The sequence below is a fragment of the Naegleria fowleri genome (genome assembly GCF_008403515.1).
Source record: "Naegleria fowleri strain ATCC 30894 chromosome Unknown tig15, whole genome shotgun sequence".
NCBI lineage: Eukaryota > Heterolobosea > Eutetramitea > Acrasida > Naegleriidae > Naegleria > Naegleria fowleri.
Window position 1 is genome coordinate 132,602 of NW_025407947.1, and position 17,019 is coordinate 149,620.

At 36.3% G+C, this 17,019-nt stretch overlaps 6 protein-coding genes across 6 annotated transcripts; 4 read left to right on the plus strand and 2 right to left on the minus strand.

Annotated features, from left to right (window-relative positions):
* Positions 1-241: 241 nt before the first annotated feature.
* On the plus strand, positions 242-2,365 carry FDP41_012577 (uncharacterized protein; the record flags this gene model as incomplete). The annotated part of the gene is made up of 5 exons (XM_044703111.1): positions 242-765; positions 963-1,236; positions 1,349-1,730; positions 1,825-1,974; positions 2,055-2,365. 5 exons carry the CDS (start codon positions 242-244, stop codon positions 2,363-2,365), a joined length of 1,641 nt encoding a protein of 546 aa, XP_044566030.1.
* A 137-nt stretch (positions 2,366-2,502) lies between these two features.
* FDP41_012578 (uncharacterized protein) lies at positions 2,503-4,566 on the minus strand (the record flags this gene model as incomplete). The annotated part of the gene is made up of 5 exons (XM_044703112.1): positions 2,503-2,823; positions 2,892-3,143; positions 3,217-3,616; positions 3,689-3,852; positions 3,970-4,566. 5 exons carry the CDS (start codon positions 4,564-4,566, stop codon positions 2,503-2,505), a joined length of 1,734 nt encoding a protein of 577 aa, XP_044566031.1.
* Positions 4,567-4,916: 350 nt separating this feature from the next.
* On the plus strand, positions 4,917-6,268 carry FDP41_012579 (uncharacterized protein; the record flags this gene model as incomplete). Its single annotated transcript, XM_044703113.1, has 4 exons — positions 4,917-5,103; positions 5,179-5,289; positions 5,465-5,890; positions 6,066-6,268. The coding sequence occupies 4 exons, from the start codon at positions 4,917-4,919 to the stop codon at positions 6,266-6,268; spliced, it is 927 nt and encodes a 308-aa protein (XP_044566032.1).
* Positions 6,269-7,264: 996 nt separating this feature from the next.
* FDP41_012580 (uncharacterized protein) lies at positions 7,265-9,032 on the plus strand (the record flags this gene model as incomplete). Its single annotated transcript, XM_044703115.1, has 3 exons — positions 7,265-7,600; positions 7,695-8,701; positions 8,834-9,032. The coding sequence occupies 3 exons, from the start codon at positions 7,265-7,267 to the stop codon at positions 9,030-9,032; spliced, it is 1,542 nt and encodes a 513-aa protein (XP_044566033.1).
* Positions 9,033-9,047: 15 nt separating this feature from the next.
* On the minus strand, positions 9,048-10,326 carry FDP41_012581 (uncharacterized protein; the record flags this gene model as incomplete). Its single annotated transcript, XM_044703116.1, has 2 exons — positions 9,048-9,875; positions 9,955-10,326. The coding sequence occupies 2 exons, from the start codon at positions 10,324-10,326 to the stop codon at positions 9,048-9,050; spliced, it is 1,200 nt and encodes a 399-aa protein (XP_044566034.1).
* Positions 10,327-10,886: 560 nt separating this feature from the next.
* On the plus strand, positions 10,887-16,940 carry FDP41_012582 (uncharacterized protein; the record flags this gene model as incomplete). The annotated part of the gene is made up of 5 exons (XM_044703117.1): positions 10,887-12,195; positions 12,240-12,566; positions 12,617-16,047; positions 16,113-16,298; positions 16,422-16,940. 5 exons carry the CDS (start codon positions 10,887-10,889, stop codon positions 16,938-16,940), a joined length of 5,772 nt encoding a protein of 1,923 aa, XP_044566035.1.
* Between the last annotated feature and the right edge of the window lie 79 nt (positions 16,941-17,019).

Genomic DNA, 17,019 nt, shown 5'->3' on the forward strand with positions numbered 1-17,019 from the left:
TCCTATGAATCTCTAAAGTGTACAAATTTCCCAACATGATATTTCTCTACACGTGAATCATAATAAAATAATTTATTTCCCAAATTTCTTCTTTGATGAGTATTGAGGTATTATTCATATCTGATTGGCCATCCACTTTCATGATGATGGTGTGACCTGGCCAAGCAAGTGGATGACGATGATGGGTATGTGAATGGATAATTGTGAACAAGAAGTGCGAAAGTTCCCGTCGCGACAAAAAATGGCCCAAACCACACCACCGAACCCAATGCATGTGGTGAATTTTTCTCTCTTGCCAAGACTCACCAGCTCACATCCAAACTTTCTCACTCCGTGTGAAGGACTTGTAGCTCCAACGAATTATGCCTGCTACGGAGTGAAATATGTTCAACAACATTTGTTGGAACCCATCGGAGAACCTGTTTATCCATATTTCAAACCAATTTATGATGTTTTGGATGAGAAGGGAGGAGCCATCGGGTTGAAATCAGATCAAACAATTTTTGTCTTGATGATGGTGTTTACTTATGTCTTTAGCTTTGTTTATAGAATGTTGTTTAATCATCGGGCTATGAAGGAGGCTACGTTTTTAAAAACACTATATTTGGTAGCTGTTGGGTTGTTTTATGCAATTTTTACTTTTGGTTATGAAGGATTCCATGCTATTGCTTGTTGTTTTATTAGTTATTTATGCATGATGGTTTTACCCAAGTCTATTTCCTCAAAAGTTGTATTTGTGTTTGTTTGGACCTATTTGTCTCTAGCGTAAGTTTTTTGTTGTTTACTCAAAAGGAGAGTGATCATTACGAACAATACACAATGACGTGATGTTTGTCTGTTGTTATTTACTATCATCATGCATACTATTGTGTGTCTTTTCAAAATGACGAAAACGACACTATCCAACACTCTTGCAACATATGTTTTTTATTACGTTCAAATTGATTTTTTAATTATTATAGTCACTTTGTTCGAATGCAATTGGACTTTACAAGTCAACGTGTGGATTACAGTGCCATGTTGATGATGATGGTTTTGAGAATTTCATCTTGTTCCTTTAACTTTACAGACGGTCAAAACCCAAATGCCAAAGAAGAACTCGATGAATCTTTGGTCGAGTCCAGTATTTCAAAAATTCCATCATTTTTGGAATATATTGCATTTTGTTTCTATTTTCCTGCTCTTTTGGCTGGACCACCATTCGACTTTAAATATTTCCAACAATATTTGAGACATGTAAGTGGACAATTGGATATTCTATGACATGGTTACAATTAATGCATGATTGCGATAATAATACCTCAATAACATCCTTGAAAAATTTTAATTTCCTCCTCAACCTGAATAGTATGATATGGATACAATTCCATTCTATGGAAGAGGACTCATTTACAATACTGTTATGATTTTCATTAGTTTTGCTGGATTTACCCAAATTGATAGATTTGACAGAGAATTTATCATGAATAACAGAGAAGCATTTTCGAGCATGCCTTTGTTGAATAAGATTGTATTTATTTTACTCATGGTAGAGTTCTTTAAATTCCGTTACTTTATGGTTTGGCATATTTGTCAAGGATCTGGATGGCTTGCAGGATTTGGTTATGATCCAAAGAAGAAAGATTGGTCAGCTGTGACTCAAATCGATTTCTGGGCATTCGAACTTGCTACTTCTCCATATCTTTTGTCCATCCATTGGAACATTGGAGTTCACAAGTGGGTCAAGAAATGTAAGTATACGAATACGAAACGAAACTTACTGGATGGTCATCCTTGGTTGGTTGACACACATTCGAAATGAAACTTTAAATTCTTGACCATTAGATGTTTACCTAAGAAATCAGAAGAAAGGAAGCAGACCAGGTACAAAGGAGGTGTTCCAAACTTTCCTTGTTATTGCATTCTGGCATGGCTTCTACCCTGGTTATTATATTTTCTTTGTTTTGGCTGGTGTCGGTGTTGAATTTGGAAGAAGTAAGTTATTTCAATTTCTGAATCAAATTCTTTACATATTTTACCGAACACCAAAATCATCATGATTCACACTACTACAGTATTCAGACTCATGTTCAGAAAGCGCTTCATCCCAGACGATTACACCTTTGATGTTTACAAGCCAATTCAATCTCTTAAAAAGATTAATCTCACGATTGCTCTCTACAATATTGCTGCCTATGTGGCAACTCAAGCTGGAACCAATTACATTGCTGCTTCGTTTGTGCTGTTGAGTATTGACCACTCCGTTTTCATTTGGAAAGAAACTTACGGAGGACCTATTTTCGTTGGAATTGTTCTTTATTTCATTTTGAAGATGTTCTACGGTAATGTGACATCATCATCCGAGAAAGCAAAGAAACAACAATAAAGGATTGACTCCTTTATCACTCAAACAAGGCATTCTTCTGAATCCATATTGTGAGCTTCACCTTAATAGGTAGTGCACTTGTTGTGAAGCACAATAAAGGATTAAAACGCCACATTTTACTTGAACTTCAAATCCACTCAACACTTTCTCCTTACAAGTCTCAATTTGAAATTCTCCTCAGGTGCAAGATTTGGCAATTTCTTATTGAATTTCATGCATTGTCCTGGATATAATAGTTCAATCCTAAAGTTTTGAACAAGAGCTGTCGTAAATGTTTTTTGCTCGACTAAAGAAAATTGTTTTCCTAAACACACTCTAGGTCCAGCAGAGAAAGGAAGATAGGAAAAGGGAGGATATGAATTTTCCAAAAATCTTTCTGGTCTGAATTCCTCTGATTCTTGTCCCCACACATCTGGATGCCTGTGAAGTGCATAAATGTTTAAGATTGCCAAAAAATCCTTTTCAAAATTATTTAATTATTAAGCTTAAAAAGGACGCCCGTGTGCACGAATACATCTCAACTTACCTTTGGAATTTTGTAGCCATCAATCACTTGCGCTGAAGTTAATATTCTTGGTGGAAGTTGACTGATTGGTGGATACAACCGCATATTCTCTTTGAGAACACAATCTAAATAGGCCATACTTTGAAGTTTGTTATAATTCGAAATGTCTTCTCCAGATGTGAAGGTACTTGTAATTTCTTCATACAGTTTTTCTTGAACTTGGGGATGCTTGGCAAGGGAGTAAAATAAGAATGCCAATGCTCCAGCAGTGGTCTATTTGATGGCAGTAAAATATTACAGGATTGCAGTTATAAAAAGTGAAAGAGAAACAATAATTCTGACCTACCTCGTGACCTGCCAAGAAAAAGATGGTACATTGACTTTTCAGTTCTTGATTGGTCATGCCAGTACCTTCATCATCCACAGCTTGAATCATGGAATGGAGAAGAGTATTCTTGTTGGAAGTATCTTTCTGTTTTCGACACTTTTCAATGATGGAGTCCAAAAAGAGTTGAAATTCCTCAATAGATTCATCCATCTTTCGATTGCTTTCTAAAGGCAATGAGGTGTATGGTTTTCCTATGAATAGTCTCGCTGCATTTCCAATATTACTCATGACATAGTGGTATGCATCGAGAGCTTTCTTATTTAGTTCATTTGTAGCAGACTTATGATTGGGGATGAGTTGTGACAGGTAGTCAAAATCTTCTCCAAATATTGTTAAACCCAATACATCTAGCGCCATTCTGTTCCATTTAAGAAGAACGTTGTATTGTTAATAGCATTATTTAAACAATTACTCTTGTTCGAGTACTCACCTGGTGGTCACATCAGAAGGAGAAATCTCAATTTCCTGTAAACTCTTTTCTTGTAATAACTTGTTCAATAAGGACATGGTTTTTTGTGCATTCTCCACAAATGTTTGAGTAAAACGTTCAATATTGTAGAATGAAGGATCAAGAACTTTTCGCTGTCTCTTCCACTATTCAATGTTCGTTCATCAAGAAATAACAATATCCATGATGCATCATAGTATGTACATCATTGACCAATGTAAGAATTATCTTTCAAATAATTATTCTTGTATGAAATTACAAACCTCATCACCATTCGAAAAAACGACATTCACTCCGAAAAACTTGTGCATGTCCTCCGTGAAGACCAATGAATTATCCTTCACAACCTCCTTCCACTTGGTTACAAACACTCGGGCAGCACTCGGTGTGGCAAACAACACGACTGGAATCTTCCCAACGAAACCCAAATGTGGACGAAAGTGTTGCAAAGAAAAGGCTCTCTCATACGTCTGAACGGAGGATTGGTTGTCTCGAAAGATGTTGAATACCAAACACCAGAGAGCATCGTAGTGGACCAATTCACTGACTGGAACAGGCTCAGGTGTTTGATAAGTAACCTTCTTCTTCGTTTTCAAAGAAGGCTGATGGTGTTCACCTGCTCCGATAGGCTCTTCTTCCTCGTGATGATCATGAATACAAGGATGATGATGATGGTGTGGAGTAAGGCTTGCATCGGAATGTCCTTGTGGTGTCTGTTGCTGATGCTGCTGCTGCTGTTGAGGTTTCAATCCTACGACTTGAATTTTAGCAATTACTTTTGATTCATAACTTCTCATTAAAAGGAATAGAAGAAACAACAATACAAAACATCCACTTCCGATCAAGAGAAGAACATTCATGTTGTGCTAGGTTTGCGAAAATATATTGACACAATGTTTTGAATATATTTTTGTTGTTCAATTATTCTTTTTGAAATTCTACGCCACAAATTGTGATCATTCGATATACGAATTGTGTACGCTGCAAAAAAGTTCAAGGATCTATTCCTCTTTGGTCGTCCGTCAGGCTTTCGTGTCTATTCCTTTCTTGGTACTTGACACAAATGTTAAAAGAGCGCACTCACAAAATCAAGACATGGATGACATGGAATTTTAGAAAGCTTGAACTATTTGATAAACATAGATATAAAATGAAATGAAAAGAATTGTTGTTTTACAATCCAAGTTTACAACCACTCACACTTGAAAAAATGTCTTTTCAACATTCTTCACCACCATTAACAACAGAACTCTCGATTCAAGATGTGGAGAGAGCTTCGGAACGAATCATCAAATATATTCATCGCACACCTGTGCTCAGTAGCTCAACACTTTCCGCAATGACTGGAATTCCTGGTTGTACTTTATATTTAAAGTGTGAAAATTTTAACAAAGTGGGTTCGTATGGCGCATCCTATTGTTTTTAAATGTTATCATGTTGCAAATGTCATGTCGTGATGTTCATTCATTTAGGAGCTTTTAAAATTAGAGGTGCCACAAATGCAGTGTTAAAGGCATTGGAAAATGGTGATGATGAATTGAAGAGAAAAATCAAAGAAGGAGGAGTCACCACACACTCATCAGGTAAGTTCGGAGACTCAATGCATCATTTTGCAAAATAATCATGGTCGTAATATTGATCACAACATTCATCGGATCCGACCACATCTTGTGTGTTGTCATTTCACACCACTCTTTCATCATGAAATATATTGAAATTTCAAATATGATGATGACATTTGTACACACTCGAAATCAGGAAATCATGCTCAAGCCATTGCTAAAACATCTCAAATGTTAGGAATTCCAGCTCATGTGGTCATGCCTTCCAATTCTCCAGATGTGAAAAAGAATGCTGTGGAACAAACTTACGGAGCTCGTGTCGTCTTGTGTGAACCTACACTAAAAGCAAGAGAAGAAACATGTGAAAAGATCATGAAAGAGACTGGAGCAATGTTCATTCACCCCTACGACAATGATGATGTCATTGCAGGACAAGGAACTGCTGTAAAAGAATTATTGGAACAATTGAAAGAGGAACAAAAAGACATTTGCCATTCACATTTCCCATTGGATGTGTTGATCGTTCCAGTTGGAGGTGGAGGACTCTCTTCAGGTAGTTCTCTCTACTTTAAAGAGAAGGCAGCTCTCGAATTGAGAGATGAAAAGCTCGAGAAAAACCATGGTGATTGGTGTTGAGCCAGAACTTGTCAATGATGCACAAAAATCCCTCCAAGCCAAACAATTAATTGGTAATGATCCCAATGTGCCATCGAATACGATTTGTGATGGACTGAAAACCAATCTCTCAGAACGTACTTTTCATTACATTTCCAAATATGTCGATCGAATTTTTACAGTCTCTGACGATCAGGTATTGAAAGCAATGAAACTCGTTTGGGAACGAATGAAAATTGTGATTGAACCTTCGAGTGCAACTGTGGTGGCACTGGCTCTCTACCATGACGAATTTAAACAATTGGCTCTCGAGAATGAATGGAAGAATATTGGAATGATCATTAGTGGTGGAAATACGTCCATGATCTTTGGAGAGAAGAAGTGAATAAACTTTCAACCAAAAAGCAGTGCACCCTTCGCATGTGAGACATTATTGGGAAACTAATTGTCAACACCAGAAATGTCGGGTTCTATTCCCAAATAAGTATACGATAAGTATACGATTCTAGAACAAAAAAAATTATTAGTATTATCAGTAACTATCAGCACCGCAATTTGAATCACCACAACTTCAACCAAGACAACCATAATATTTTGAAATATTCTGATATCTGAACCTGATATTTATGATCTAGTATAATCATGGAGCATCATTCAAGAACAGCTTCGGATGCAACTAAGGAATATCAGCAACAAACAAAATCATCCATCTCGGAAGAGAACGAAAAACTTGCACTATTGCTAGGGCAACAGCGAGATTTGAGCAAAATAGGAGTGTTTTTCTTTGTGGTTCCGATCATCATCGGGACTACCTTCTGTTGGGAGCGAGGGCCTGCAACGTTCATGTTGTTGGCTTCCGTTGAACTTGTTCTTCATATTACCTTGAATATATGTGTCGTGAAATACGCCAAAACTTTGAAATCTTTCAATGCTTGGAATATGGGTCGATTGGGGATGATGATTGTTGTGATTTTCTTGGTGTATCATAACTATGGCCCCTTTATACCTTTTCACCTATTCTCATCCTTTAGGATTTTCATTGCCTCAAGGACCAGTTTCCTTGATAACCGATTGTTTTTTGTTGTGGCATTTGGTTTATCAGTATCAACCTTGGGAGGAATGTACATGTCGTTTGTAAGGGAACGACATTTATTGACTCATGCGGAGGAACGTTGGTTTTTTCAACGCTTGATTGAAGTTTTCGTTGTGCATTATACCATCTTTTTAGGATCTTTTCTGTTCTCTCATTTCATGAAAAAAACATTACGAGGAAAAGCATAAAACTGACATTGAAATCTTAAGAGAAAAGTACATCAACACTGAAAAGACAAAGTTCATTGCCAATTTGAGTCATGAAGCGAGAAATTCATTGCAAGGAATCATGGCAACAGTGGAAGTTTTGAAACACAAATTTCATGATGGAATTTGCATGAAGAGTTGTGAACATTGTTTCAAAAAGGACAGTGCCATTTCTGAATTGATTGGAGATATTCAATCAAGTGCATCCATATTGTTGCACATTTTGTCATCCTCTTTGCAAATGAGTTCACTTGAAATGGGAACCATCAAATTGAAGAATGAAGAATTCAACATTTTATCATTATTTGAATCAATGACAGGAGTATTTTCATTGGAAGCTCAAGGTAAAAACCTTTCATTGAATTCATTCTTTGATGCATCCAAAGTTCCATTGAATTTGAAAGGAGATTCAGTTCGAGTGAGTCAAATATTGATGAATATCATTTCGAATGCCATCAAATATACTTCTCAAGGATTTGTGAGAGTGAATTGTACATGTGCAAATGAAAAAGAACTTGGAGAATTTTACAATGAAATTGAAGAAGAAAAAGAGTTATGTGAAATTTGAATGTATTGACACTGGATGTGGAATTGCTCATGATCAACTTGGAAAATTATTTCAACCCTATTCTACGATTGATTCAAACACGGATGTCACTCATCGGTTTGATTTTTATTTCAAAACAGTTTCAAACAATGCAAGTGTCAACAACGGAGGAAGTAGTTTGATCAATACAAACAGAAATGGACTAGGTCTTAGCATTACGAAGCTTTTGGTTGAGAAAATGAACGGTAGAATCGTTGTTGATAGTGTCAAAGGGAAAGGTACAACCGTTTCAGTAGTTATTCCTTTTAAAATGATTCCAGGCCATGAACACTCAGTTGACAGAGGTGAAAGATTAAACTCCAAAAACTTATCTCAAATGTTGAAAGAACCTGCTCAATCAGGTAATAAGATAGCCGTTTTCATAATTGACGAGAATAAGAGCTTTAGAGATTGTTTAAAATCCTATTTAGAAATATTTAAGAGAGTACACGCCATTGAGGAATTCGAATTTGCAGAAGAATTTATTGAAAAATTCAAATCAGAAAATCGACGCTGCCTCATTTTCTGCAACGAAAAAGAGTTCGAGAAAATATCTAAAGCTTTTAATCCAGAGGGAGATGTTAAAATTATTCTAACCGTTTTAAGAGGGTCCAGCAGATTATATGCTGACATGCATTATCTCTCAAAGCCTATCTTATTGAGAGATTTGGTGGAGATTTTCGATGATAACGGAGTGATCAAGCAAAACATGATTATTGGTGATAAGCCAAGAAGTTCGTTGGGAGAGTTTGCTAACAAATCAGTTCTCGTTGCAGATGATAATGCAGTGAATCGAAAAATCTTGGTGAATATTTTGAAAATAATTGGATTCAAAGATATTGACACAGCAAATGATGGATTGGATTGTTTCAACAAATTCAAACAGAAAGATTATTCATTGATTTTGTTGGATTGTTTCATGCCTGTCATGACGTAAGTAATAATTCAACATGCATTATTTAAATCTTTTTAATTTAATCATGCTCTTTATTTTACTCTCATCATCAATGTTTATGAAAACAATCACTGAATGTCTTTGATTGTTCAATGAATGAAACGATTCAGTGGAAGAGAATCATGTGAAATGATTCGAAATTTTGAAAAACAAAAAGATCGTGGAGAAAAACGAATTCCAATTTTTGCCATCACTGCAAACACATGGGAAACAAAAGAACAACTCTTATTTCAAGGTTTTGATGATGTTTTATACAAACCCATCTCCCTCAATGATTTGAAAAAACAGATACAAGACGTAATTCTCTGAGACAAAGATGAAAATTTACAAGGATACTCGATTGGAGAATCGTTTTGAATTTGATGAGGTTGCATTAGCCATGAGTTGGTGATAATATTCTCTCACACATTCCTCAATCACAAATTGCACATTTCCTTGGTTAGTAGCACAACACTCATAGTACACATGGTCTACTCCTCGCTTCAGCAACTCTTTTCTTCCTTGCTCGATCATTCCCCAACTGACTTTTCTATTTGAATCGTTCGCCATGAAAGTATAATTCAAAGATCCTCCAACGCTCAAGTTATTAAGGTGAACTGTACATCCTCTTCGTTTCTCATTGAAAGAGGAACAGCATAGTGGTTGTGATCTCTTTCGTGATGAATAGGATTTGAGGCGTGGTCTAAAACCACTACTACTTTTGATTGGGTTCAACACTAGTTCGGGTTGTTCTGCCTTGATGTCAATAACCTCAAGATTTAGTGATGGCAATGATTCCAAAGAGATTCTCCTTTGTGTGGTGACATCAGTGATGAGTTTTTCCTCAGTCGTTTTAAGCATTGATTCTGTTTCCTGATTGATAAATGTGGATTCTGACGAAGCATTTTGCAACAATTCCCCAGTACTGTTGTCGATGAATCTCAATCCAAGTAGGACCAGTCTGGATCTGTGAACACTAGTTGCGGTGCTGTTTGCTGCCTGACAAGCTGCATGTTTAGCCTCTGACATCCATGTATCAATGGCCTCCACAAACGACCTTTCATCGTCCAATCGAAAACACACAACGAAAATATCAGTTTGCTCATAGCTAATTTGTCTCAGTTGCGAATACTCTTCACGAGCAGAACATTCTGAAAAGTACAAACAAAAAGGCTTTAAAATTCATAAGCATCGAAATGATCCCAATGGGATTGAGCCTATGAACAAACAATCCTTTTGAACTTCAACCTACCTTTGTCTGTTGTTGTTGTTGTTGAGGAGGTAATTGTGAGGAATCATAATGATGATGGGACGAAGAGGATCCACTATTACGTCCTGAACCATGTTGCACATTCATATTCACTGTGGCATAGGAAAAGTTGTAAACGGTTGGCTCATGAACCTTTGTACATGTAGCTTGTTGATGTTGCTTTGTAACGTATTGATTGATTAAGGTTGTTTTACCCACTTGCTCCGATCCCAGCACTGAAATCTTGACTTGGGTAGCTGCCAAAGCTGCATATTCACTGGCTAAGCTGCTGTTGCTTGAGTTATGATTCTTTCCGATCGAAGATCTTTTACGAGATGGAGAAGGATCTCGATGGAGGGTCACAAATTCGAACATTTCCGTAATATTATATGAGAAAGTAAGGAGAGGTGTGTTGTTAGGACAATGTTTTCTTGTGTGGTTTAATCGTGTTCGTATAGATGCTCATCATTTATTACCTGTTGATGATACTACGTAAGAGTTGATGGATGTTCCCAGAGCCGAGGATACATCACATCATCACGTCCACAGATGTGAAGGTTGTGTGGGTGTACATCACCAAAAATGGGCAAACTAAAAATGAGACATCATCCGTTTGACTCCATGGGCAGTATCTCTGATTTTCTGAAGTGAGCGTGATGATTGTTCAATCGAAGAAACTTTCCGAAGCTGGTCATTGGCTTTGGATGTTTTTTAATGAAGAAGGAAATTTATGTTCGATTAATAATTTGATGATGACTAAAGTACTTTGGTATATTGGCATCAGAAGGAAACCATTTATAATTCAAACGGAATTTCTCCAAAAGTGGTCCAAACAATTATTTCGAACAGTGCACGACGAGCTTAACTCGCTCAATCCAACAATAACACATGTGCACATTTGGACAAACAATGAATATTAAGAATTAACAAGAAAAATGTTGCCACCTACATATGATTTCTCTTCGAAAACAGAAGAAAGCAAACATGATGCTGCAAACGCGTTCGCACAATCGGAATCAACTTTTGTTGGTGCAAGACAAGTTTCGGGAGGGCCTTCAATGAACCAACCTGGAGAGAGCATGCATAAATCTCCCATATCACATGATAATTACTTTACATCGAGTCTGGGACTACCTCCATTCTTTTTACCAGTAATAGCTGACAATTTTGCATCTCCAATTATCCATTACGATAGGAACACAACTGTTGTGATTACATGTAAATATGTACCACAAGAATACCCGGGTTTTGTGCCTCTTCGTTTGGACAGTGATACAGTTTATACCGTAAAGATGTCATTAACCCCCTCGTCAGCATCTCAATTAGAGAAAGATGCATCTATTTCCAGATATCTTGAAAAGAGTCTTCAGAACGCCAATAAGATAGCTCCTTCAATTTATGCTCATCTTAAAGAATATTTTATTATTGTGAGGGAATTTATTGATGGATCCTCATTGAAACAGTTGACTCTCGAAAATCCAACAGCAGATCTAGATACGCTCCAAAAGAATATAGAAATTGCCATCAAGCTATGTAAGGATGTTGACCAGATGCACACGTTGAGAGTGTGCCATTGCGATCTTGCTCCTGATAACATTATTTATGATCATAGTAATTCAACAGTAATAATTATTGATTTTGGCCTCAGTGAGCTATTACCCTTGTCCAATCCTTATATATACACCTCAAAACCAAAAGGAAATGTTCGATATATATCTCCAGAAGCAACAGGCCGCCTTCCAAAACCCATTGGATTTTACAGCGATATTTACACTCTTGGATTTGTATTGTTTGAATTGATTGCTAAAGACCATCCATTCAATAGCTGTGTGAAAAGTTCTGATTTCATATTCTCACATATCACAAAACAACCAGAATCACTGTATCAAAATTTGAAACGTAGAGAAATATTTAGGGAAGAAAGTTCTGAATTGTTTGCAACTGTAATTCATGCCATCTCGCTTGTTATTAACAAGATGGTTCAAAAATCCATCGAAAAAAGATACTTTTGCATGAGAGGTGTTATAGGTGATCTAGATTGTATTTTGACATGTTTGAAAAAAGCAGACAATTTCTGCCTCCATAACTTTATTCCAGGACAACACGACGTCCAAACAACTCTTTCCATTCCTTTTGCTGTGTATGGAAGGGACTCCATTATTGATCAAATGGAGAATCTTTTGCAAGCCATGACCACTATGCAAGTGCCAACTTTAATCATGCTACGAGGATATAGCGGTGTTGGTAAGTATTGTTCGATATGCTAAATTTCTATAAAATAATATCAGGCAAAACAAGTATTGTTAGAGAGTTTAGAAACAGATGCAAGGACGCTATTGCTTACTTCGAAGCCAAGTACGATCAGAATCAAAATGTTCCTTTTTTTGCCTTTACGTCTATCATTTCCACTGTAATTGAAGCAGTGCTTGGTGAATCAGAGGATTTTATCGCCGAATTTAGAAGCTATATTCTTACACGCCTTAATAGTTTTCAGCTTGATATGCTTTGCGAAGCTATTCCAAGCTTTGGTTTAATATTTCCGTCCTGTCAAAATAGATCTTGTGCAATTGTTTTGAAAGAACATCAAGAAGCAATCAAATTATTTTCTCAAGGAGGTATGTTTAGCAAAGGAAATTGTTTTAATTGTCTTTACTAACCGAAACAGTAATTTACATGTTAAAAATATATAATCAAATGAAGCACAAGCCGATAACCATTTTCTTGGACGATGTACAGTGGGCAGATTTTGAATCGATGAAGCTATTGAAGGAAATTATGGGTTTGGGAACCTGTGAAAGCTTTCCATTACTTTTGATATTCGCATATCGAGATAATGAGGTGAAAAATAACCATCTTCATCCATTGAACGTTTTTCTTGATTCAGCTCGATCAATTGCCTCCATAACAGACATAGAAGTCTCTGATCTTACCGAAGATGATTGCAATCATCTTGTTGCGGCGTCACTACACCGCACCCCACGAGATACTGAAAAGCTCACAAAATTGCTGTATTTAAAGACGCAAGGCAATCCATTCTTCTTGAAACAACTGCTCGTAACACTTTTCAAGGAAGAAAAAATATATTTTAATCGGTCTTTACAAGCAATTTCTTGGAATTTGGAAGAAATAGATCGAGTGAAATATTCAGACAATGTTGTAGACTTTTTGTTGATCCGATTTGATTGCATGCTTCCAGATACTAAAAAAGCATTAGCGTATGCTTCATGTATTGGATGCAAAGCTTTATTCCAACATTTACTTCACTTGATCAACATTAAAAAAGAAGAACACTCTGCATTGGAGCTGAAGGAAATTCTCGATCACGGAGTCAAAGAAGGTTGGATCAGTTATATTGACACCCATACTTTCCAATTCAATCATGACCGATTACAACATGCAGCAAATGCATCTATATCAGAATCAGAAAAAGCAAAGATTCATTACAAATATGGAAAATATCTTTTGCAAAAGGTCAAAACTGGGGAAATTGCCCAGGATGATGTAATATTTGACATTGTAGTTCATTTAAATCATAGGTCAAAAGACCCTAAAATTCTTAAATCCTCAGAGAAGCGAAGACTTCTGTTAGAATTAAACAAGATGGCTGCTAAAAAGGCAATTAGCTGCTGTGCAGTAGAGCAAGCAACGATATTCGTGAACACGGCTCTGGAAATGTTACAACTCGAGAAAGACATTTGGGAAGATCCGTTATATCCGACCACTTTTGAGCTGTTCATGATAAAAGGAAATTGCGAATTTGTGACCAATGTTGGCTCTGCGATCGATATATTCAATACTGCTCTACAACGAGCAAAAACAAGATTACATGTTTTTGAGGCTTGCTATAATCTCGAGATGGGTTATTTGGCTCAAGGAAAATTTGAGGCCGTCTTTGAATTGTTGATGAACCACATTTTTCCTGTGTTCGAGGAATTGAAATTTTTGACGGTACCTTCAAACAGAAATGCCGATTTTCTAAAAGAATGGATCGACAACAAGATGAAAGATATGAAAAAGAATCTTATTCTTAAATTTACTACAAAAAAGGACATTTTAGAATTGCCTGATATGACAGATATAGAGGAAATGTATTTTATTCAAGCCCTTTCTCAGAGTAATCCTGCAATCTTCCATATGAAATCTCTGGACAGTATGCTTATTCCCAATAGCAGATATATTTTCATGACTTGTGTGCTCATAGCATTTGAAAAAGTGCTCAAGCATGGTTTAAGTCCAGAATCTCCTATTTTGCTCGCAGTCTGCTCCCATTTTTGGAGCACATTTGAGTTGTTCCCAAGGATGACACTGTTTATAGAGAGTGCAATTGAGCTGGCAAAAAATCGATACAAAAATCCACTACAATTGTCTTCATGTCTCTTATTGAAGATTATGAGTTTTGCTTTATATCCAAATATCAATTGCTTGGAAGTGTGGAACTTGGTGGAAGAAGCTTTTCTATTAACAGTCAAGTGCAACAATAGGACTTATGGAGTATTTACTATAACCTTTTATCCGTTCTATCATTTATTTTTTGCCAATTCTGACATGAAAACTTCCATAGAGCTAAGCAAGCAGTGTATTTCCATTATTAAGGGAATTGAAAATTGTTATCTTTTGGATACCAGCAATATGATTCTTGAAATGAAGAGAGTTATTTGTGGCGAGCAGGAGAGTTTTGATCCTCCATATACTAGTGATGTTATTCATTATCCCTATTTTCGATGTATGCACTTCATGTTTAAAGCAATTTCTCTGTACTTTCAGCAACAATGGGAAGAGTCTTTCGCGTGCATTGAACAGACCTTTGATTTTAAAGAAGAAACATTTGGAATGTGTGTTGAGTGGATATTGGTAATATCTCAAGGTTTAGTGTGTTGCGAATTTCAAAAGCACATTCTTCTGAATCACATAGCCGGTCAAGAAGAACGACTTGAAAAAAGTGACAAGATCATTGAGGACGTACTCCAACGATTGGAAAGACTTTGTAAATGTAACCCTCTCATTTTCCCGAGTCCATTTGCATTGATCAAAGCAGAGAAGTTATTCTGTGACTATTTAAGATTTGGTCATGATTATACTAGGCAAATTATTGGTCTTCTAATTCAAAGTTTGACTCTTGCAACTCAAGAAAGAAATCACTTTATGGTCAAGTTTTGCAACTTGAAGTTGGGAGAGCTATTTAAAGATCTCAACCTCTTTGACAGCATTTCTGGAAAGTATTTTACAAATGCGTACGAGCAATTTAATGAAATGGGTGCATCACTCATGGTGAATTATATTTGTGAGAATTATAAGGAGCAAATAGACGCTTATGAACGAGAGGTTGGTGCAGCTGCACCGTCGTCATCAAGCTCCTCCGATAAAAGTTCTACCACGATCGCACAACAAGAATTTTCTTTGACATCCATTACAAAGAGCAGATTTGTTGAGAGCAATGAAGTTGACTTCAAAGAGATATTTATTTCCATTTTACCTTTGCTCAATGAGCATGCTGATTCGAACCGAAGCTGTTTACTCCTCAAAAGAAACAATAAGCTTTATTTGGATGCAGAGGTCAACGATGAACTAAACCCAAAAGAGAGTATACCACCACACATAAATCATGAAGAAGCATCAATTGACAAACTAGCTGGTAGATTACCTTTGAACATGATATACAGGACAATACGTACCAGATTTGAGCAGGTATTTTCACAATCAAGAGAATATGATCCATATTTTGAGAAATCTCATGTTTCCTCTGCGTTGTGTTTGCCAATTATACGTGAAAAAAGTGTGATTGGTTGTGTCTATCTCGAAAATAGAGAAATCGAAGATGCATTCACTTTGGAAAAGATCAATATTGCCAAGTTGATCATATCCATTAGTATTGACAATGCGAAGATATTTAGTTCTATCAATAAGTCATATGCTAGATTTTTACCATCTGAATTTCTCAAGCTCCTTGGAAAGTCACATGTGACCAAAGTCAAACCTGGAGATGCTATTGCTCGTGAGATGACTGTGCTTTTTTCAGACATTTATGGTTTTACAGAACTGATAGAGTCTCTTTCCGCTAAAGAAGGATTTGGTTTCATCAATCAATTATTGTTTAAGGTCAGTATTTTTCAACCACATGTTTCTTGGTTACAAACATTATAAATTTACAATTCTTACTGCAGATAGCACCTCCCATAAGCAAGTATGGCGGATTTATCGATAAGATATTGGGAGATGGTATTTTGGCACTGTTTCCTGACCCTCAATCAGCAGTGAGTGCTTCTTTGGAAATGATATCAGAATTGGAAAAATTCAATAAGGAGAATGTTTATAACGTAAAAATGGGAATTGGTATCTCTAATGGCGTTGTAAGTGCAAATACGATTTCATTTGCTTTAATATTAACCGTTAACCATTATTATTGATTATGAAAAAAATAACGTGTGAAAAACTCTCAAATTATTTAATAATAACAAATGATAACAACAAAGGTGAGTCTGGGAACTATTGGATATGAAGACCGATTAGATGCTACTGTCATCTCTGATACGACCAATGTTGCTTCTCGTTGTGAATCGCTCACCAGGTCATTTAAATCTCGAATCATTGTCACTGAGAGTGTTATCAATTCGAGTCATTTATCCATTACAGATGCCTACATTATTTATATTGGAAAATTTATTTTGAAAGGGAAGCAATTTGCTCGTGATTTGTATGCCATCAAAGGAAAGAAATGGACAACCATTATTCAAAATGCAGATCTTTTTGAAAGCTCTACTATTTCACAAGTTGTTTCATTATTTCAATCTAGAAAATTCGAGCAATGCCTCGAAGTAACCAAACAAATTAGAACTGGCACCACAAGTAATCCTTTTGTAATGGCCATGTGTCGATTTTATTCGCAAGCATGTACTATTTATGCCACTTGCAAACTCCCCGATCAATGGGCAGGAGATATTCGATTAAGTAAGGATGGAGAACCAAAACCTTATTTTTTTGGAGGAGGGTGATCAGCTCTGAAATTTCAATAATACCAAATATATTCGATTTTCTTTTTCATCTTTTTAAAGATTTGACAACTGATTTGCC